This window comes from Manis javanica, chromosome 8, assembly GCF_040802235.1.
Source record: "Manis javanica isolate MJ-LG chromosome 8, MJ_LKY, whole genome shotgun sequence".
Classification (NCBI taxonomy): Eukaryota; Metazoa; Chordata; class Mammalia; order Pholidota; family Manidae; genus Manis; species Manis javanica.
The window spans coordinates 12278573-12301903 of record NC_133163.1 but is presented as its reverse complement, the minus strand read 5'-3'; the positions used below and the strand labels follow the sequence as shown (position 1 = coordinate 12301903).

The following is a 23331-nucleotide window of genomic DNA, read 5'->3' as shown; positions in this document are numbered from 1 at the left end:
TAGCTTGAGGAACTGGTAACTAGGAAAAGGGCAATTGGAAAAACCTTAATAAGATACACAGAATGTAAGAACTGGACAGAGGACATGTTTAAGCTATAGCAAAGTATACTTCTAACCTAAAATATCACCGTCTATCTCTTGACATGTGTGAGACAAGGTAAGAAAGAAAAACGTAAGGCCATGAACATACAGAACTTGGTCTACTCATTATCAAAAATAAAGTCAAATTTTCCAAGATCAGGGTTGGCACTGTTTCTTAAACAGCTGTTCTTTTGGTCATGGTTTGTGTGGTCAACTAAACTGAAATTATCCTGACATACTGAGTTCTAATGATTACCTGTGAGAAACTGCAATAGCAAATATTTGCTATACAGTGTTATCATGTATGATTATTTGAAAAACATGGGAAAATACTCTAATATTGTGGATTACAGAACAAGTAATTCGTATTTAAAAAACTAAAAACAAGGGATTGTATAAAATACTGAATTTGTTATTTAAGCTCACTTAATTCTGCTAATCAGGATGGGCTATATGGATGATAGTCTTATTTCAACTCCAATTAAAACAAAGAGTAAAGTATTTGAAGGAGGAAAATTTATCAATATATGTATATACTGGTTTTCCAAATAAACTTCAACCTCTGGTATTTTTGTTTATTCTTGCCAAAATGTAGTGTTCTACATCTGAAGTTTCTTGGAGATAAATAGCTTACAAAGTAGCAATGGGATGCCTTATGGGCAAGAAATTATCAACACAGGACAAACTTTCCCTAAAAACTGAGGAGCTGAAGAGGTTCTGCTCAGTTTTGCTTTCTAAGAGAAAATATATAGCAAGAGCTAAATAGTGGAGTCAAGATCTAATCAGTAATGATTAGCGCTGAAATAGTGGTAAAGTCTTCTAACTGCCCAACAGTACTAACAGAGCCTTGACATACTAGATTTTGAAAACCAAAAAAAACCCTATAAACATAGTATTAGCAACAACTACCTATGGTTTATATTCTCATTGATTTTATAATTTATTTAGTTGCCCTAGTCATACCACTTTTTATTTTATTGTCTATTTTGGCACAGCTTTAAAACATTTCCTTTATTTTGGATATCTGATATAATTTATTCTATATTTGTTATAATTTTCTAAAAGATCCATTTATACTACAATTATGGCCTCCATAAATGAATTGACAAATGATTTGTCTCTTCTCATTGGTAGCAAATTGAAATTTTAAGTCTTCTAAAAGAATATCAAGTTCTTCACCCTACTAATGTGTGAAGTCTTCAAGATGGATTTAATTTGTGCCACTTGATAACAACTTTTTCTGGATTTGTAACTGTCTCTTTCCACTGGTTTGCTGCTTCCGGGTTATTACTCTCTTCGCTTATCCAAATCTGTAAAGGAACAATACATCATTTAACATAACACAATGAATGGTAACTGAGTTCAAACAGTTAATTACCCTTATTCATGAAAGACAACTGGAAGTTTGGTTTACACATATGCAATTAAACATCTTTTCATTTTTCTAAAACATTGTTTGATTTCTCTATCTGAAACTTAAATGTTAAAACATTTAACCTAGTCACTCTGAAGACTATTTTATATGACACAACTCAATTTAAAAATTCAATGTGAGATATTGCAATATCATTTCCCCCAAGAGTTATTAATATCCTTTCTTATTCAATAAAAAATCTAGGAGCTCAACTTGCAATTGGTCTTGATCACTTCATTTTGTAAATATTAACCTAGACAATTTAATCATTTAAATTAGGTTGGTAAGGAATGTGAATTTTTAAGCAGCTTTTACATTAAATAAAACTGATTTTTAATTTGTAAACTTTAACTTGTAAACTGTAATTTGTAATTTTAAATCTAATAGTCATTCTTGACCCCTAGTAAATAATTTCACAGTACTATCACTTATGTAACTTTAGATAATAGGTGTGCATGAACTTGGAAAACTATCTAGTGTTATGCAAATATAAGATGTCATGACGGTTAGATGTGGAGGCCAGATGAACAAGGCATCCAAAACCTGAATTCTCACCTCAGCTCTGGCACTAACAAATGGCAATAGCAAAAGTTATTGGGGAACTAACTTCTCTGAGACTCAGTTCTAATTATTTTAAATAAAGAAATTGGAGCCGATCACTAGTTTTCAAACAAAATTTTTCCCCTTAATTTCTTAGTCTGAAGAACTTTTCCTTCAAATAAAATCTTATAAACAAATCCAATACATAAAACAGATAACATCAAAGAACTCCAGTTGATACAGGAATAGTAGACCTTGATTCCACCACTTGGCTATGTCATCACTGATGGCTCCTCAGGCTACCAGAGAAGCCACAGGGAACAGATGACCAGCAAGAACCTTTCCAGAACTATTTTTAACCAGAATCCCAACCAAGAGAATGAAATCGTCGAAAAAGTTATCCTGAAAATCATGTTATGTAAATCTCCTATTCCACTCACATATGAGTTGAACTTGATGATACAAAAAAACTTTAAGTGAATTCACTTCATAGTCCTAATGGCTATGAAAAGTGTGCTAGTTATATGAATTCTCGATTTCAAACTCTTTTCCAAATAAGAGTAAATAAAAAACAAAACTATGTTTTTTACAAATATTTTAGGAAAAATATTATGAAGAAGTGAGCCATAGTTAACATCAATCCTTGAAAATTCACATACAACTTGATGATTTCACATAAATTGCTAATAACATCTAATGTTAATGCTAATAACATCTTAATATTAACTAAGAAATATCACAACCACTGTTAAAATTGATGTTTAGGAATTCAAATCTGACATAATTCAGCTGATAGCATTGAGTTAAATTTTAAATTGAACATGAAACAATAGAGTTGGATATCTGCAGCCTTAAGAAATTTGATTTAAATACTTAGGGTTACCTCCTTCACAAGGAACAAGTCAGCAGTACTGAAAAATTTATCTTCCTTACAGTTCTAAAGTTGAAAAGCTAAGAAAAGACTTATTTTAAATTAAGAAGCTTGATTATTCGGACATTCCAACTATTTCAATTAAAGCAAAGGTCTGACAAGATTTGATTTTTTTGTGGTAACGCTGGATTTTAATTTATGATGTTGAAGAATTTTACTCCATTCAACTTCAATTTTATCCTTTATTTCCTTTGTTAACCAACTGCTTAAATATATAGGAAAGTACAATGAAAGAATTCAAGATAAAAACTCCCTACTAACCTGCCCCACAAAGTGTCGTCTTCTTACAGAGCTTCGACTATAAAGCTTAATGAGAAAAAGAATTTCTTTTTCATTCTGTAAAAGTGGAAAAATCATAGTCTCTCCCCACTTCACTCTTCCATTGGAGGCCTTCAGTAAACGTGTCTTTTTTTTGTAAATCAACTCTCCTGAGCTAAACATTGCCACCTTCACAAAAAAACCTAAAAAATAATAAATTTTGATATATAAAATTTCATTTAAAATACCACATAAAGACATATATGTACATATTATATTTACTGTAAAAATATAAATAAACTGCTTGTAAAAATCTGATGAGTTATTCTCTTAACACAAAACAACTCTAGTAAACTACGATTTTTATTAAACTTCACAAATAACTACTGTAACCTCAAATTTAATCTTCCTCTAATCTGAATGCCATCAAAGACTGGGATTGTAGGCATAAATAACTATCAGCAGCAAAGGAATACACACTGAAAAGGATTACACAAGAGGTGCCAACTCTTTGGACAGCTGGAGGCATTTATTTCTCAATTTTAACATGGGTAAAATTCTTTGCTTAGACTCCAGAAGTTATACACATGTCCAGCTAGAGAAAATCTATTCTTTAAATAAATTTGAGATATAGTGCTTCCAGTGATAGCCTAATAGCTTGTACAAACTAACCTTCCCACATATAACAATTATAACTCTGGGAAAATATAAAAAAACAACTGTTCAAACACTAAATAAAGATTGGCCAAAAGCTGGAAGGACCTGTAGGAGAGTCAACGCTTTAAAGATGGGAACTGCACTGGGTAAATTCAAATTTATAGAGCTCTTCATCCAAGCAGACACCGTAGCCTGACCCACAGAACCTACAGCTCAAGCAAAAAGGGCAGTCTGACTAACCTGAGTAGCCCTGGGAGAGAACTGGGGTTGCCAGAGCAGCAAGAAAGTGAGGAGGGCACTTCCAAAAAGGAGGGAGCATCAAAGTGAGGATGAGAATGACCATTAGATTTACAAAATGGAGATCACTGGTAATTCTGTTCATAGGTTTTGATTAAAGGAAGACGCCTGTTAATGTAATAAACTGCATCTGTAAATGCTGTCCTTGTTTCCTAGAATTAACCCTATGTAGTCCTGGTAACTTACTCTTTTGATGCCACATTCAACTTTATTTGCTTAGTTTTTTTTTTCTGCATTTTTTTAAGTGAAGTATCATCGATATATAATCTTACACTGATTTCAAATATACATCACAGTAGTTCAACAGTTAGCCGTATTATTAAATCCTCACCCCCACTACTGAAGTTACTATCTGTCAACATAGGAAGATGTTACAGAATCAATGGCTATATTCTTCATGCGTTATTACTATCCCCATCCCCAATCTACATTATCACTGAGATTTTTGTGCCCCTTTATCTCCCTCACCCTTCAAACCACCACCTCAACCCCTCCCCGATGGTAACCAATGGTAACCACCAGTCACTTCTCAGTGTCTATGAGTCACTGTTATTTTGTTCATTTTGTTTTGCTTGTATTTATATTCCACAAATAAGTGAAATCATATGGTATTTGTCTTTCTCTGCATGGCTTGTTTCACTTAGTTCAATACCTTCTATATCCTTCCATGTTGCTGCAAATGGCAGGATTCTTTTTATTATGGCTGAGGAATATTCCACTGTGTATATGTACATTGTCTTTACCGATTCACCTATTGCTGGACAATTAAGCTGCTTCCATATCTTGGCTATTGTAAATAATATGGTGATAAACATAGGGGTGCAAACATCTTTTTGAATTAGGAACTTTGTTTCTTTGGGGTAAATTCCTAGAAGTGGAATTTTACTGAATCATATGTTTCTATTTTTAGTTTTTTGAGGAACCCCAAATACTGTGTTCCACAGTGGCTGTACCAATTTACATTCCCACCAACAGTGTAGGAGTGTTCCCATTTCTCCACATCCTCACAAACACTTGCTATTTCTTGTCTTTTGGATAGTGGCCATCCTAACTGGTGTGAGGTGGTGTCTCACTGTGGTTTTGATTTGCATTTCCCTGAGGATTAGCAATATGGACACATCTTTTCATGTGCCTGTTGGCCACCTGTATTTCTTCTTTGGAGAAATGTCTGTTCAGGCCCTCTGCCCATTTTTTAATCAGGTTATTTGTTTTTCTGGTGTTGAGGTGTATGAGTTATTTATATACTTTAGATGTTAACCCCTTATTAGAAAGATCATTTATGAATATATTCTCCAATACTTTGGGTTACCTTTTTGTTCTTCTAATAGTGTCCTTTGCTGTACAGACGGTTTTTAGTTTGATGAAGTTCCACTTGTTCATTTTTTATTTTGTTTACTTTGCCTGAGATGTGTACAGGAAAAAAAATGGTTCATGCTTATGTTCAAGAGATTTTTACCTATGTTTTCTTCTAAGGGTTTCTGGTTGCATGACTTAACATTCAGGTCATTGGTCCATTTTGAGTTTACTTTCATGTATGGAGTTAGACTGTAATCCAGTTTCATTCTCTTGCATGTAGCTGTCCAGTTTTCCCAACACCAGTTACTGTAGAAGCTGTCTTTTCTGTGTTGTATATTCATGGCTATTTTATCATATATTAATTGCCCTTATATGCATAGGTTATATCTGAGGTCTCTACTCTGTTCCATTGTTCTATGGGTCTGTTCTTGTGCCAGTACCACACTGTTTTGATTACTGTAGCTTTGTAGAAGAGGTCGAAGTCAGTAAGCATAATTCCCCCAGCTTTGTTCTTTCTCAGGATTGCTTTGGCTGTATAGGGTCTTCTGTGGTTCCATATGAATTTTAGAACTATTTGTTCTAGTTTATTGAAAAATGCTATTGGTATTTTGATATGGATTGCACTGAATCTGTAAATTGCTTTGGGCATTAAGGCTATTTTGACATTAATTCTTCCTATCCACAAGCATGGGATAGATTTTCATTTATTGGTGTCTTCTTTAATTTTTCTCATGAATGTCTTTGTTTTCAGAGTGAAGGTCTCTCACCTCCTTGGTTTAATCCTAGGTATTTTATTCTTTTTGATACAACTGTGAATGGAATTGTTATCTTAATTTCTCTTTCTGCTAGTACATTGTTAGTATGTAGGAATGCAACAGATTTCTGTGTATTAATTTTGTATCCTGGTACTTTGCTGAATTCAGTTACTAGTTTTAATAGTTTTTTGGTGGAATCTTTAGGGTTTTCTATGTATAATATGTCATCTGTAAATGACAGTTTAACTTCTTCCTTACCAATTTGGATGCATCTGTCTTTTTGTCTGCTGTGGCTAGGACCTCTAGTACTTTGTTGAAGAAAAGTGGTGACAGCAGACATCCTTGTCTTGTTCCTGATTTTAGAGGAAGTTTTCAGCCTTTTGTCACTGAGTACGTTAGCTGTGGTTTGTTATATATGACCATTATTATGTTGAGGTAAGTACCCTCTATACCCATTTGGTTGAGAGTTTTTATCATGAATGGATGTTGAATTTTGTCAAATGCTTTTTTTTATTTTGTATGGTTAGTGTAAAATTACATGAGGAACATTATGTTTACTAGACTCCCCCATCACCAGGTCTCCCGCACAAACCCCATTACAGTCACTGTCCATCAGCATAGTAAGATGCAGTAGAATCACTACTTGTCCTCTCTGTGTTGCACAGTCCTCCCCGTGCCCCCATCCCACATTGCAGATGCTAATCATAGTGCCCCCTTTCTTTTTTATTCTGCCCCCTTACCCTCCCTTCCCACCCATCCTCCCCAATCCTTTCCTTTTATAACTGTTAGTCCATTCTTGGGTTCTGTGAGTCTGCTGCTGTTTTGCCCCTTCAGTTTTTTTCTCTGTTATTATACTCCACAGATGAGTGAAATCATTTGGTACTTGTCTTTCTCTGCCTGGCTTATTTCACTGAGCATAATCCCCTCTAGCACCATCTATGTTGTGGCAAATGGTAGGATTTGTTTTCTTCTTATGGCTAAATAATATTCCATTGTGTATATGTACCACATCTTCTTTATCCATTCATCTATTGATGGATACTTAGGTTGCTTCCATTTCTTTGCTACTGTAAATAGTGCTGTGATAAACATAGGGGTGCATAGATCTTTTTCAAACTGGGCTGCTGCATTCTTAGGGTAAATTCCTAGGAGTGGAATTCCTGGGTCAAATGGGATTTCTATTTTGAGATTTTGAGTTTGTGGACGAACCTCCATACTGCTTTCCACAATGGTTGAACTAATAATTTACATTCCCACCAGCAGTACAGGAGGGTTCCCCTTTCTCAGCAACTTCGCCAACATTTATTGTTGTTTGTCTTTTGGATGGTGGCGATCTTTACTGGTGTGAAGTGATATCTCATTGTGGTTTTAATTTGCATTTCTCTGATGACTAGTGATGTGGAGCATCTTTTCATGTGTCTATTGGCCATTTGAATTTCTTATCTGGAGAACACTCTGTCCAGCTCCTCTAACCATTTTTTAATTGGATTATTTGCTTTTTGTTTGTTGAGGTGGGTGAGCTCTTTACATATTTGGGATGTCAATCCTGTATCGGACCTGTCATTTATGAATATATTCTCCCATACTGTAGGATGCCTTTTTGTTCTACTGGTGGTGTCCTTTGCTGTACAGAAGCTTTTCAGCTTGATATAGTCCCACTTGTTCATTTTTGCTTTTGTTTTCTTTGCCCAGGGGAGATATGTTCATGAAGTCGCTCATGTTTATGTGCAAGGTATTTTTGCCTATGTTTTTTTCTAAGAGTTTCATGGTTTCATGACTTAAATTCAAGTCTTTAATCCATTTCAAATTTACTTTTGTGTATGGGGTTAGGCAATGATCCAGTTTCATTCTCTTACATGTAGCTGTCCAGTTTTGCCAACACCACTTGTTGAAGAGGCTGTCATTTCCCCACTGTATGTCCATGGGTCCTTTATCATATATTAAATGATCATATATGTTTGGGTTAATGTCCAGAGTTTCTATTCTGTTCCACTGGTCTGTTCTTGTGCCAGTACCAAATTTTCTTAATTACTGTGGCTTTGCAGTAGAGCTTGAAGTTGGGAAGTGAGATCTCCCCCACTTTATTCTTCCTTCTCAGGATTGCTTTGGCTATTTGGGGTTTTGGTGGTTCCATATGAATTTTAAAACTATTTGTTCTAGTTTGTTGAAGAATGCTGTTGGTATTTTTATAGGGTTTGCAATGAATCTGTAGATTGCTTAAAGCAGGATGACCATTTTGACAATATTAATTCTTCCTAGTCAAGAGCATGGGATGAGTTTCCATTTGTTAGTGTCCTCTTTAATTTCTCTTAAGAGTGTCTTGTAGTTTTCAGGGTATAGGTCTTTCACTGCCTTGGTTAGGTTTATTCCTAGGTATTTTACTCTTTTTGATGCAATTGTGGATGGGATTGTTTTCCTGATTTCTCTTTCTGCTAGTTCATTGTTAGTGTATAGGAAAGCAACACATTTCTGTGTGTTAATTTTGTATCCTGCAACTTTGCTGAATTCCAGTATTTGTTCTAGTAGTTTTGGAGTGGAATCGTTAGGGTTTTTTATGTACAGTGTCATGTCATCTGCAAATAAGGACACTTTGACTTATTCTTTACCAATCTGGATGCCTGTATTTCTTTGTGTTGTCTGATTGCCATGGCTAGGACCTTCAGTACTATGTTGAATAACAGTGGGGAGAGTGGGCATCCCTGTCTTGGTCCCAATCTTAGAGGAAAAGTTTTCAGCTTCTCGCTGTTAAGTATGATATTGGCTGTGGGTTTGTCATGTATGGCCTTTATTATGTTGAGGTACTTGCCCTCTATACCCATTTTGTTGAGCTTTTATCATGAATAGATGTTGAATTTTGTCGAATGCTTTTCAGCGTCTATGGAGATTATCATGTGATTTTTGTCCTTCTTTTTGTTGATGTGGTGGATGATGTTGATGGATTTTCGAATTCTGTACCATCCCTGCATCCCTGAGATGAATCCCACTTGATCATGGTGTATATTTTAATTTGGTTTGCTAATATTTTGTTGAGTGTTTTTGCATCTATGTTCATCAGGGATATTGGTCTGTAATTTTTCTTTTCTGGTGGAGTCTTTGCCTGGTATTGGTATTAGAGTGATGCTAGCTTCACAGAATGAGTTTGGAAGTATTCCCTCCTCTTCTATTTTTTGGAAAACTTTAAGGAGAATGGGTATTATGTCTTCTCTATGTGTCTGATAAAATTCAGTGATCAATTCATCTGGCCCAGTCGTTTTGTCCTTGAGTAGTTTTTTGATTACCAATTCAATCTCGTTGCTGGTAAATGGTCTGTTTAGATTTTCTGTTTCTTCCTTGGTTAGCCTTGGAAGGTTGTATTTTTCTAGGAAGTTCTCCTTTCTTCTAGGTTTTCCAGCTTGTTAGCATATAGATTTTCATAGTATTCTCTAATAATTCTTTGTATTTCTGTGGGGCCCATCATGATTTTTCCTTTCTCATTTTTGATTCTGTTGATGCGTGTAGATTCTCTTTTTCTCTTAATAAGTCTGGCTAGGGGTTTATCTATTTTGTTTATTTTCTCAAAGAACCAGCTCTTGGTTTCATTGATTTTTTCTATTGATTTTTTCTTCTCAATTTTATTTATTTATTCCCTGATCTTTATTATGTCCCTCCTTCTGCTGACTTTGGGCCTCATTTGTTCTTCTTTTTCCAATTTCAATAATTGTGACTTTAGACTATTCATTTGGGATTGATCTTCCTTCTTTAAATATGCCTGGATTGCTGTATAGTTCCTTCTTAGAACTGCCTTTGCTGTGTCCCACTGAAGAATACTTTGTGCTGGGGCTTTGTGCTGTTGTTTTCATTTGTCTCCATATATTGCTTGATCTCTATTTTAATTTGGTCATTGATCCATTGATTATTTAGGAGCATGTTGTTAAGCCTCCATTTGTTTGTGAGCCTTTTTGTTTTCTTTGTACAATTTATTTCTAGTTTTATATCTTTGCGGTCTAAAAAGTTGGTTGGTAGGATTTCAATCTTTTTGAATTTACTGAGGCTCTTTTTGTGGCCTAGTATGTGGTCTATTTTGGAGAATGTTCCATGTGCACTTAAGAAGAATGTGTATCCTGCTGCTTTTGGGTGTAGAGTTCTATAGACGTCTATTAGGTCCATCTGTTCTAGTGTGTTGTTCAGTACCTCTGTGTCCTTACTTATTTTCTGTCTGGTGGATCTGTCCTTTGGAGTGAGTGGTGTGTTGAAGTCTCCTAAAATGAATGCATTGCATTCTATTTCCTCCTTTAGTTCTGTTAGTATTTGTTTCACATATGTTGGTGCTCCTGTATTGGGTGCATATATATTTGTAATGGTTATATCCTCTTGTTGAACTGAGTCCTTTATCATTATGTAACGTCCTTCTTTGTCTCTTGTTACTTTCTTTGTTTTGAAGTCTATTTTGTCTGATACAAGTACTGTAACATCTGCTTTTTTTCTCCCTGTTGTTTGCATGAAATATCTTTTTCCATCCCTTGACTGTTAATCTGTGTATGTCTTTGGGTTTGAGGTGAGTCTCTTGTAAGCAGCATAGAGATGGGTCTTGCTTTTTTATCCATTCTATTACTCTGTGTCTTTTGATTGGTGCATTCAGTCCATTTACATTTAGGGTGATTACTGAAAGATATGTACTTACTGCCATTGCGGGCTTTAGGTTCATGGTTACCAAAGTTTCAAGAGTAGCTTCTTTACTATCTGTCTAACTTAACTCGCTTATTAAGCTATTATAAACACAGTCTGATGATTCTTTATTTCTCTCCCTTCTTATTCCTCCTCCTCCATTCTTTATGTTAGGTGTTTTATTCTGTACTCTTTTGTGTTTCCTTTGACTGCTTTTGTGAGTAGTTGACTTTATTTTTTTGCCTTTAGTTAGTATTTGGTTGTTCTGCTTTCTCTGCTGTGATTTTATTTTCTCTAGTGACATCTACTTAGCCTTAGGAGTGCTTCCATCTAGAGCATTCCCTCTAAAATATCCTGTAGAGGTGGTTTGTGAGAGGCAAATTCCCTTAACTTTTGCTTGTCTGGGAATTGTTTAATCCCTCCTTCATATTTAAATGAAATCGTGCTGGATACAGTATCCTTGGTTCAAGGCCCTTCTGTTTCATTGCATTAAAGATATCATGCCATTCTCTTCTGGCCTGTAAGGTTTCTGTTGAGAAGTCTGATGATAGCCTGATGGGTTTTCCTTTGGAGGTGACTTCTTTTCTCTCTCTAGCTGCCTTTAATACTCTGTCCTTGTCCTTGATCTTTCCCATTTTAATTATGTGTCTTGGTGTTGTCCTCCTTGGGTCCCTTCTGTTGGGAGTTCTGTGGGCTTCTGTGGTTTGAGAGACTATTTCCTCCCCCAATTTCGGGAAATTTTCAGCAATTATTTCCTCAAATACACTTTCTATCCCTTTTTCTCTCTTTTTCTTCTGGTACCCCTATAATGTGGACATTGTTCTGTTTGGATTTGTCACACAGTTCTCTTAGTATTCTTTCATTCCTGGAGATCCTTTTATCTCTCTCTGCCTCAGCTTCTCTGTATTCCTATTCTCTGATTTCTATTCCATTAATGGTCTCTTGCACCTCATCCAGTCTGCTCTTAAGTCCTTCCAGAGATTATTTTATTTCTATATTCTCCCTCTTAACTCGATCCTTTAGCTCTTGCATATTTCTCTGCAGGTCCATCAGCATGGTTATGACCTTTATTTTGAATTCTTTTCAGGAAGATTGGTTATATCTGTCTCCCCAGGTCCTCTCTTGGGGCTTGTCTGGGTAATTCTGGACTGGACCAAATTCTTCTGCCTTTTCATGGTGATAGAGGTAGTCATAGGTGGCATGTGTGTCAGCTGGGAGAAGAAAGTCCCTTCCTGCTTGCTGGTTGCCGTTCCCAACTCTACTGCCAGTGTCGGTCACCCTCACACCAGGAGCAGCATCCCAGTTAATCTCAAGCCACTGTGGGCAGGGCAGCCCAGAGCCCTGCAGGGAGAGGCAGGTATGCTGGGTGTCCTCTCCTGCGAGAACAGCGCCCCTTCACACCCTGCTCCGGCTTCCTCTGCCTGCGCTGGGCAGCTGAGCACCAGCGGCGGCCCCAGTGTCTGGTCCGGGCGGCTGTGCACTGGGAGGACCCTCTGGGCGGCAGCTGTGGCATGGCCGCTCTCAGGCTACTCTGCCGCTTTGGTGGGGCTGCACCAGAGGGGGAATGAATGGCAGGCTGTTTATCACCATGAGGGGTTTCAGAGCTGCACTGCCTCCCAGGGGGCTGTAGTATCCAAAGCTCCTCAGAATTCCCAGTCTGCTGGGCTGAGTGTGCCGAGATGATTCCAACCAGCTGCGAAGCCCTTTCTCTGTCCCTTTAAGACTTTTAAAAAAAAGTCTTTTCTTTTGTCACAGGGGAGCCGGCTGTGGGTACTCGCTCGCAGATTTTACTTTTCCATTTCCCTAATATCCAGCACACCATGCAATGTGTGTCTGCGCTCCTAGTGAGGATTACTAGGGCTTGTTATTTAGGAGTCCTGGGATTCCACTCCCTCTCCGCTCTGACTCCTCTCCTCCCGCCAGTGGGCTCGGGTGGGGGGAGTGCTCGGGTCCTGCCAGGCCCTGGCTTGTATCTTACCCCTTCGTGAGATGCTGAGTTCTGGCAGATGTAGATGTAGCCTGGCTGTTGTACTGTATCATCTGGTTTCTCTTTTAGGAATAGTTGTATTTGTTGTATTTTCAAAAATATATATGGTTTGGGAGGAGATTTCTGCTGCCCTGCTCATGTCATCATCTTGGCTCCTCCTCCTCATCAAATGCATTTTCAACATCTATTGAGATGATCATGTGGTGAATATTGGTTGAAACCTTTTTGTTAATATGGTGTATAATGTTGACTAACAAAGATTGTACGGTTCCTGCAACCTCAGAATTAATCTCATTTGGTCAAGATGGATGACTCTCTTGATGTATTTTTGAATTCAGTTTGCTAATATTTTGTTGAGGATTTTTGCATCTATGTTCATCAGGGATACTGGTCTCTGTTCTAAGATTTCCTTTTTTGTAGTGTCTTTGTCTGGTTTTGGTATTAGAGTGATGTAGGCCTCATAGAATGAGTTTGGAAGTAGTCCCTCCTCTTCTAGTATTTTTTTTTTTAAGATACAATTCTTTTTTTTTTGGTATTATTAATATACAATTACATGAGCAACATTGTGGTTACTAGATTCCCCCCATTATCAAGTCCCCACCACATACCCCATTACAGTCACTGTCCATCAGCGTAGTAAGATGCTATAGAACCACTACTCATATTCTCTGTTATACTGCCTTCCCCGTGCTCCCCCAGTACATTATGTGTGCTAATCGTGATGCTCCTTATTCCCCTTCTCCCTCCCTTCCCAACCACCACCCAAGTTCCTTTCCCTTTGGCAAGTGTTAATCCATTCTTGGGTTCTGTGAGTCTGCTGCTGTTTTGTTCCTTCAGTTTTTGCTTTGTTCTTATACTCCACAGATGAGTGAAATCATTTGATACTTGTCATTCTCTGCCTGGCTTATTTCACTGAGGATAATACCCTCTAGCTCCATCCACGTTGTTGTAAATGGTAGGATATGTTTTCTTCTTATGGCTGAATGATATTCCATTGCATATATGTACCACATCTTTTTTATCCATTCATCTACTGATGGACACTTAGGTTGCTTCCATATCTTGGCTATTGTAAAAAGTGCTGTGATAAACATAGGGGTACATATATCTTTTTGAGACTGGGAAACTGCATTCTTAGGGTAAATTCCCAGGAGTGGAATTCCTGGGTCAAATGGTGTTTCTATTTTTAGTTTTTTGAGGCATGTCCATACTGCTTTCCACACTGGTTGAACTAGTTTACATTCCCACCAGCAGTGTAAGAGGGTTCCCCTTTCTCCACATCCTCACCAGCATTTGTTGTTCCTAGTCATTTCTATGCTGGCCATCCTAACTGGGTGAGCTGATATTTCATTGTGGTTTTAATTTACATTCCCTGATAATTAGCAATGTGGAGCATCTTTTCATGTGCCTGTTGGCCACCTGAATTTCTTCTTTGGAGAATTATCTGTTCATATCCTCCATCCATTTTTTAATAGGGTTATATTGAGGAGTACAGGAGTATGAGTTCTTTATATATTTTGGATGTTAACCCCTTATCAGATATGTCATTTACAAATATATTCTCCCATACTGTAGGATGCCTTTTTATTCTGCTGATAGTATCCTTTGCTGTACAGAAGCTTTTTAGCACGATGTAGTCCCATTTGTTCATTTTTTACTTTGTTTCCCTTGCCTGAGGATATGTATTCAGGAAAAAGTTGCTCATGTTTATATTCAAGAGATTTTTGCCTATGTTTTCTTCTAAGAGTTTTATGGTTTCATGAATTACATTCAGGTCTGTGATCCATTTTAAGTTTACTTTTGTGTATGGGGTTAGACAATAATCCAGTTTCATTCTCTTGCATGTAGCTGTCCAGTTTTCCTCTTCTAGTTTTTTGAATATTTTAAACAGGGTGGATATTAGCTCTTCTTTAAATGTTTGGTAGAATGTTTGGTTTATTTATTTATTCTCTGTCTGGGTATCTATTGATGTGAATGGCACGTTAACATCTCCTAAAATGAATGAATGGCAGTCTATTTCCCCCTTTAATTCTGTTAGCATCTGTTTTACACATTTAGGTGCTCCTGTATTTGGTACATAGATATTTATATGGTTATATCCTCTTGTTTGACTGACCCCTGTATGTAATATCCTTCTTTATAACTTGTTAATTTCTTTGTTTTGTAATCTATTCTGTCTGATATTAAGTACTGCTACTCCTGCCTTTTTCTCCCTTTTATTTGCATGAATTATCTTTTTGCATCCCTTCACTTTTAGTGTGTGTATGTCTTTGGGTCTGAAATGAGTCTCTTGTAAGCAGCATATGGATGGGTCATTTCTTTATCCATTCCGCCACTCCATATCTTTTGATTAGTACACTCAGTTCATTTATATTTAAGGTAATTATTGATAGGTATGTACTTATTTCCATTTTATTATTTGTTTTCTGGTTGTTTTTATAGTTCCTCTCTGTTCCTTTCTTCATCTCTTATACTCTTCTTTTGTTATTTTATCATTTTCTTTATGTTGTGACTGGATTTCTCTTTTTATTTTATGTATCTCTTACGGGCTTTGGGTTTGTGGTTACCATAGTAGGTTCAAGGATAGCTTCCTGACTACCTAACAGGCCATGTTAGTTGATGAGTGCTCTATTTCAAACACAATCTGAAAGTACTTTTTTCTTCTTCTCCCCCTCCACACTTTTTGTATTAGATGTCATAATCTGCATTTTTTGTGTTTCCCTTCACTGATTTTGTATATAGTTGGTTTTCTGCTTTTAATTTCATACTTGCTTGGTAAGTAATTGGTCTACACCTTTACTGTGGGTTTATTTTCACTGGTGAGAACTATTTAAGCCTATGAACATTTCCAACTACAGAAATCCCTTTAATATATCCTTTAATGCTGATTTAGTGGTTATAAATTCCTCCAGCCTTCATTTACCTGGGAAATGTTTAATCTCTCCTTAAAATTTGAATGATAATCTTGCTGGACGGATGAGTCTTGGTTAAAGGTCCTTCTGTTTCAATACATTAAATATTTCATGCCACTACCTTCCGGCCTGTAAAGTTTTTGCTGAGAAGTCTACTTAATAACCTGATGGGGTTTCCCTTGTAAGTAATCTTTTTTCTCTCTCTGGTTGCTTTCAATACTCTCTCCCTATACTTAATCTTTGTCATTTTAATTATTATATGCCTTGGTGCTATCTTCCTAGAGTCCCTTTTGTTAGGGACTCTCTGTGCTTCCATGACCTGAGTGTCTATTTCCTTCCCCACACTAGGGAAGTTTTCAACAATTATTTTCTCAAAGAAACTTTCTATCCCTTTGTCTCTCTCTTCTTCTTTTGGTACTGCTATTATGCAAATATCATTTCATTTGGAGTTGTCATATGCCCTCGTCATTCATTCCAGAGATTCTATTTTGTCTTTGCTTCCTCAGCTTGTGTTTCTGCTTTCTTATTTCCACCTCATCGTCTCCTCCACTTGCAGCAATCTATTATTCATTCCCTCCATTGTATTATTTCATTTTAGTTACTGTACTCTTGAGCTCTGAGTGACTCTCCCAACTCTTCTCTTTGTTGAAGGCCTCCCTGAGATCTCCAATACTTTTCAGCAGATCAGTGAGCATCTTTATGACTGTTACTTTGAAATCTTTATCAAGAAAATTGGTGAATTCCATTTCACTTAGCCCTCTTTCTGGTCTTATCCTGTAGTTTTGCTTGGAACATATTCTTCTGCCTCCTCATTTTGTCAGGGTTTCTGTATTTCTCCCTTTATATATTTGTGGTGGAGCCCTAGTTGCTGTTGGTGGGCACTGGGTGGAGCTGCCTTTCTGTCTGTCTGCTGGCAGTGGTCTATCTCAGTTGCTGTGGCCAGAAGTTTGCCTCAACCTGCCCTTTGTGATCAGAGCAGTGACTTCTGCTCGGATTGTTGTGGGCAGGGCTGCCCTCTGCCTTCCCTGTAGCAATAGTGGGGCTGCTGTGTTGATGAGTGGGCAGAGCAGTAACACGGCTCTGAAACAGATGTGTTGCAGTGGCAGGGCCTGTGGGCAGAAGCCACATAGGTGCTCCCTGGTGGCAGCAAGGCTCTTAGCCCTGGGCTTGACCACCCCCAGAGAGGAAGGCTCACTGGGAGCTGGCTCATGCAGTTGTCTCTCTAATTGACCTGAGACAGGGCCAAGAAAGCTAGGAAAGCCTCAAAGCCTCCCTCTGCCTAACTGGCAGCAAAGTCTGATGCTGATGGGCTGAGTGAGCAGGGAACTGGTGGTGTGCAGGAAAGAGCCTCACAGTTCAGCTGCCAGTAAGGGGGATGGAGTGTTTGGGGCTCCTAAGAGTGCCGAACCTGATGGGCCAAGGGAGGGCCAGGGAAGTATTGCTGACCTGCCCTTTCTCCTACACAGAGAGTACCCCTCTTACCCCTCTAGTACCCCTCCCGCTGCTGGCAAATCTTCCCAACTGCCACCTTTGCTTTGGGTCTCAGCAGGACTGGTGGAGCATGCCTGTCCTCCACAAGTGGATGGAACCCCAGCCTCCCAGTGTCTTCCAACTGTCCCTGGTGTCAAACCCCATTAACACCAGGACACAATGTAATGTGGACTCATGTTCCCAGATCTGATCTTCAGGGCCAGGTGTATAGAGTTCCTGAGCACCTATCTCCTCCCCACTCTGTTCTTCTTCCTCCTGCCTGTGGGCCAGGATAGGGGAAGGGCCTGGTCCCACTTGATCATGGCTCTGTTACTTGACCCATCTCTGTGTGGTCTCCTCTTCACCAGGTGTAGGTAGTCTGTTCTGCAGTCTTCAGTTCATTTTCAGGTTAAGTTGTATTTGTTATAGTTACTTCCTTCGTGTGTGTGAGGTTTCCACCTTGTCTTCCTACTTCACCATGTTTTTCCCCCCTCTGCTTAGTTTTTATAATTGTTCTATCTGTCTAGATAAGTAATGGTAGTCTATAACTATCTTTTGTGCACTTTGCTTTGATATCAAGAATGTGCTAACCTCATAAAGGTACTTTTTCCATCTTTTTTCATGCTTTGGAAGTTTATGTAGAACAGGATTTATATGTTCTTCGAAATTTTGGTAGAATGTTCCAGTAAAATCGTCTTCGCATAGTGCGTTCAGTAGAAGCAGTTCTTTACCTTCATAGGGTAACTGTTTTATTCAGATTTTATCCCTCTTCTGGAGTAAATCTCAACAATTTTTTCTTAGAAAGTAATTTCTTTCATAGAGATGTTCAAATGAATTAGTATGGTTATAAATGGTATTGTCATTTATTACTGAATCTCTTCTGAATTCAAAATTATATCCTCTTCCTTGTTCATGTTTATTTTTTGCTTGATCCAACCTACTACAGGTTTCTCTATTTTAATGATCTTTTCAAAGAAAAGGCTTTGAGTTTTTTTATTATGTCTTTTGTTATTTTCTCCATATTTATCCACTTAGACTTTAATCCCTTCCTTCTACTTTCCTTTGTGTTTTTTGTTTCTTCCTAGCTTCCTGAATTGAATGCCCAGTCACATTCACTTTCAGTCTGTGTAGTTACAATATAGCCGCCAGCCTCCAGATGTTTTTTCTTCTTCTGGTAGGAAAAAGGAGCACCCTTATTCCCCACTCTTAGTCCTTTAGGTAGGATTACCTCATATCTCCAGCCCTAGCGGTGGCCATGTGAACCAGGCCTAAGAGAAAGTATCAGAACCCCTGGTTGTGCCTAAATGCACAAGGAAGAAAAACGTTTTAAGGTTTTATATTTTTGCTTTTTTTAAATTAAGTTTCTAACTAGCTGCATATCCAAAAAAGGGCACAGACCTAGAGAAAGGAAAAATTATCTAGCTTGGTGAAACAGATCTGACAGTCCTCTGGACACTCAACCTATATAAATTAATGAGCTAAATAAGGAATAGCATGAAATGCAGAGAAGTCAAAACTGGATAAGAATCAAGAGACCAGTAGATTAAAGTAGTCACAATGGCTAAAAGTTGAAATACAATAAAATAATTTTAAGTTAAAAGTATTTAAGTTAAATAATAAAAGTAACTAAGATTTTAACCTCCATTAAGTGTAGGAAAAAATATATTTTCTAATATTTTATGAAGATTGTACCTTGAACCACTGATATACTTACTCAAAGTCAGAGGTGTTGATGAACTTGGAAGGTATTGTGCCTCAAGAATTTGTAACTGAATTCTGCTATTTACTGCTTGAAAACAAGTCCCCAATTCAAGTTCTGCATGGCAAACCTGCATTTCAAAAAAAAGTATCATTTGCTAATTAAGAATAAAGTTTGCGGATATTTCAAAATAAAGAGCTAACATCAGAAATTTTGAAAGCATTGCTTTCCATTGACACATAAAGCCATATGTCACAAGAGATGGTTAAGATAAATGTCATTGATCCCATAAATATGAGGTATTCACTTTCATGGATTATGAAAATACAAAATATATCCACATACTGATCCTTCAAAATCAGGAAAACCAAAAGACAATTCAAAGTAAAACAAAATGAATTCCTAAGCAGTTTTACTACAGAAAATGTCAGTGAGATAAAGACTACTTTCAAAAGATTTAAAGATAGTCATTTGAATTATTTCAGAACATATGAAATATGATAAGCAATGATACATACAAGAGTCATTATTTTCCCTAATTGTAGAAATCAGAGTAGGTACTACCCAAATCAGAAAACAATGAACAAATTTCTGGATTAAAAGCTGTATTTACTATCCTGAATGAAAGTAAGCCAAAGAAGAAAGCTGGCAAGAATGGAGCTAGTGAAAGTGATCGGGCTGTAAATAATAAGGAAAAGGTCAAGGAAAACCTGAGGAAAACAATAAAGTGAAGGAACTTAGGGAGGAAAGTTAAATGTGCTCTTCAGTATTGCTGACTAACGGCAAAAGAAAATCAGTAATTTGTGATATAGAACACAAAGCCAGACTACTTCTGTGGATTCCAAGGTCCTTGGAGGAAAAAATATAAGAGAGAAACATAAAGTTGTCCAAATACAAAAACATTACTGTTCACATGTTGAACAGAGTAAGTATGGGAACAAAGAACATAATGTTAACAGATCTCACTAGGGCTGAGCGTAGACAGACACAAAAGTCTTGGCTCATATTGATTCCAACAAAGCTACAGAAGAGCTGAATGACACCTCATGAAGAGGTTCATGTTTGATAATCATCCAGTATGGCCCAATAATTGGCTCATGGCTCATACTGAAAAAAGAACCTTTCTACGTACACATCACTGACTGAATATTGGGCACTTTCTTAAAACATGACTGTTTTAAAATTAATTGGTCATGCCATAAGAAACCAAAGGATAGACAGTGAACATTGAATCACTTAAAAGCACAAACTCAACTGTTGAGGTTACACTCAACCCTGAAAAGTCTAAAATGATGATAAAACTTGTTTATTTTGGCAACAAATGCTGAATTCTGAGGAATAAGTGAATGCACTGCTTCTGCTTCTAATCAATGTAAGAATGGATTAAAACATCTTTTCACATGAACTAATTCAGTAGCCATGTACAAAATAAAACCTTTGCTAAATGAAAATGTTCTTGTACGTGGCATTTAAAAAAATTCACCTAAAAAATACAGTTGTTTACAAAACAAAAAGGAAACTATGGTATGAATTTTTCATTATGGTTTTATACCCACATGCAATAAGACATGAAAATATCCAAAGATGGCAAAACTCCTCTTAGTGTTACACACCTGGAGAGTTCACTCTCATAAACCAGAGCAGCATGTGGCAATGGGTTTGTCATTTCTTACTTGCCAAGTTTACTTCACAAATCAATTTCCATTTCAGGATATTAATTCAGATCATGAAAAACTCTTCAGAGTGGTTTTCAATCTCATAATACCCCCAAAATAGAAACTTTAATTGATTAGCTGATATGTATTGTGCATTTTTAATGAGCACAAAACTGTGGAGAAGACATATGACCTCTACTTCTAAATAACATGCCATTTTTTTAAAGAAAAGGAAATCTCATTAGCCTTCCTGTAATTGTTGAAAGTGACATGTTAACCATAATTAGAGAAAGCTATGATCTGGTGATGCTTAAGAATATCACCAATACATGGAGGACTTAAAAAAGCTGGCTCTGGAATCAGAATGTCTCCATTCAAATCCTGGCTCCCCAGGTTTCTGTATGAACTCTGTTAAGTCCTTCAATGTTTTGGTCTCCACTACAGGAATAACAAAAGCTCTTTACGTTTGGTGTGAGCTTTAAGTCACTTAGGACCAAGTCAGTGACACAGTAGTCTCTATAAATGTCAGTTATTTCTTCAGGCAAACCTTGTCTCCTCCACATTATTCAACACAGAAATTTAGGCTCTCAAGTAAGGATTTACATTACTGTTTGTCAAGGTGAGATATAATGAGTCATAAGAAATACATATTTGGTCATTCATAAGACCAAATATGTATTTCCCCGGTATATTTGTCTTCACCCACAGTTCCTGAAAACACTACAGAGTTTTATAAAGGTGAAATGGGTATTTTGTCATATTAATAAGATACTTTTGGATCCCCACCCAAGGGGCAGGGGCTGGAGGCTGAATCAGCTAATGACCAATAATTTCGTCAATCATGACTATGCAATGAAGCCCTCACAAAAACCCCTGAGAAGAGCTTATTGCTCCCTGCTCTGTTGGGTTGGAGCCTGCTTCTCAGTCAGAGAGAGCCTCTACGCTTGGGGAACCATAACACCTCCACATGCCACAGAGCCAGGCCCCAAGCTCTACTAGGATAGAAGCTCCTGTATTTGGGGACCTTGCCCTATGTATCTCTTCATCTGGCTGTTAACTTGTATCCTTTACAGTATCCTTCATTAAACTGGTAAATGTGTTTTTCCTGAGTTCTGTGAGCAGATCTAGCAAATTAATTGAACCTAAGGGGGAGGTCACTGGAACCTCCAATCTGTAGCCGGTAGGTCAGAAGCACAGGGAACTGCCTATGGCTTGTGACCAGCATCTAGAGTTGGGGGTGGAAGGCAGTCTTGTAGGACGGAGCCCTGAACCTAGGGAATCTGGTGCTGTCTCCAGACAGACAGCATCAGAATTGAGTTCTCCAACATCCTGCTGGTGTTCTGAATATTGCTTGGTGTTAGTATGCATGGGAAGACCCCCTCCCACATACTTACACACATTGGAATTGGGTCTGGGAACCTGAATGGTATTATACTACTATTACTGCTGTGTATAATATTGTTTTATATATATATTATATTTTTATATGTAAAATATATACTTAAATATATATATATATATGTATATGTAAAAAGAAAATACACCATCTCACAAGGTCAAGAACTGCATTAAGGAAAATACGAGTTCTACATGAAAGTTCTGCTGTTTGTGGTAACAGCTGTTACTATGGAGGTTGGGTATGTAAGTCTGGCTCTTTCAATGTCACAATTATAAAATCAATTTTCCTCCTCAACACAGGAAACAAAGCATATTTATTCTCACTTTAGCCAATAACATGAAACATTCATATTCAGTAATATAAATCCACTGGTCCAATAGAGTCTGAAAACTCTTCTTTCAGGCCATCAATCTTTGTATCCCTGGTAGCTGGCATAAAACAGATGTAAAAATGTTGTATAAGACTTCTGATACATGAAATGTAATTTGGTGGAAACTTAGCCATATCATTCATTCCAATTCTCCAAGGCAGGTAAGATATAATATCAATGACCCAGAAGAACTTTCTCTGAGTTATCTTCTGAGACACTCTATTAGTCTTTAAGGTTTTAATATATGAATTATCCATTTGAATGGTGTATGTGTACCTTCTGTGAAATATGGTTGCCACTAACTGTCTCCTAATCTAGTTTTACAAGCAAGTGACAAGCTCCTGTCAGTTAAAAGCAAATTTGCTACATTTATAAACAGAAAATAACAATAATCTAAATTTAGCATGTTTTCATTCATCATTCCTTCTTTCCTATCTATCTACATGTTAATATTTAATGCCAAGAATATGATAGGCCTTTACTAAGAGCACAGTAAAATATTAAGAAAACAGATAGAAGCTCAAGCCTAATTTTGTTTTGTTTAAAACAAGGAACTTAAATAATCCTAAACTGCAAAAATGCTATAAAGAAAATACATTGGGAATAGACACAGAAAATAATGACCAAGAAATAATTATAAAATTTACATATGATCAATAATATATCAAATTTATTTATGACTCATTATAGTAATCCTTCATTTTTATTTTTTAATTCCTAATTTCCCCTCCAATTCAGTGATTCACAGGCCAGGCTACACATTAGAATCACCTGGGCAGCTTTTGAAAACTACAGATGCCTCTGGCCCACTCCCTAAAATACTCTGTTTTAAATGGTTTAGCTGTGGGCATTTTTCAAAAGCTCCCGATGTGACTGTAATGTGTAGCCAGGGTTAAGAACTACTTCAAGTCACCTTAAATATTTCTGAAAGTATGTATTTTAAAATATAAATCCTATATAAGTTTA

At 37.1% G+C, this 23331-nt stretch overlaps 1 protein-coding gene across 4 annotated transcripts in view; it reads right to left on the bottom strand.

The window, feature by feature from the left end:
• Nucleotides 1-259: 259 nt before the first annotated feature.
• Nucleotides 260-23331, bottom strand: part of TC2N (tandem C2 domains, nuclear) — a 59213-nt gene continuing 36141 nt past the window's right edge. For all 4 annotated transcript variants that reach the window (XM_036991693.2, XM_036991694.2, XM_036991695.2 and 1 more), the window contains exons 10-12: nt 18957-19071; nt 3228-3427; nt 260-1391 (exon numbers count right to left, since the gene is read on the bottom strand). In XM_036991693.2, coding sequence (XP_036847588.2) covers nt 1281-1391; nt 3228-3427; nt 18957-19071 — 426 coding nt within the window. In that variant the 3' untranslated portion in view covers nt 260-1280. The remainder of the gene's footprint in view (nt 1392-3227; nt 3428-18956; nt 19072-23331) is intronic.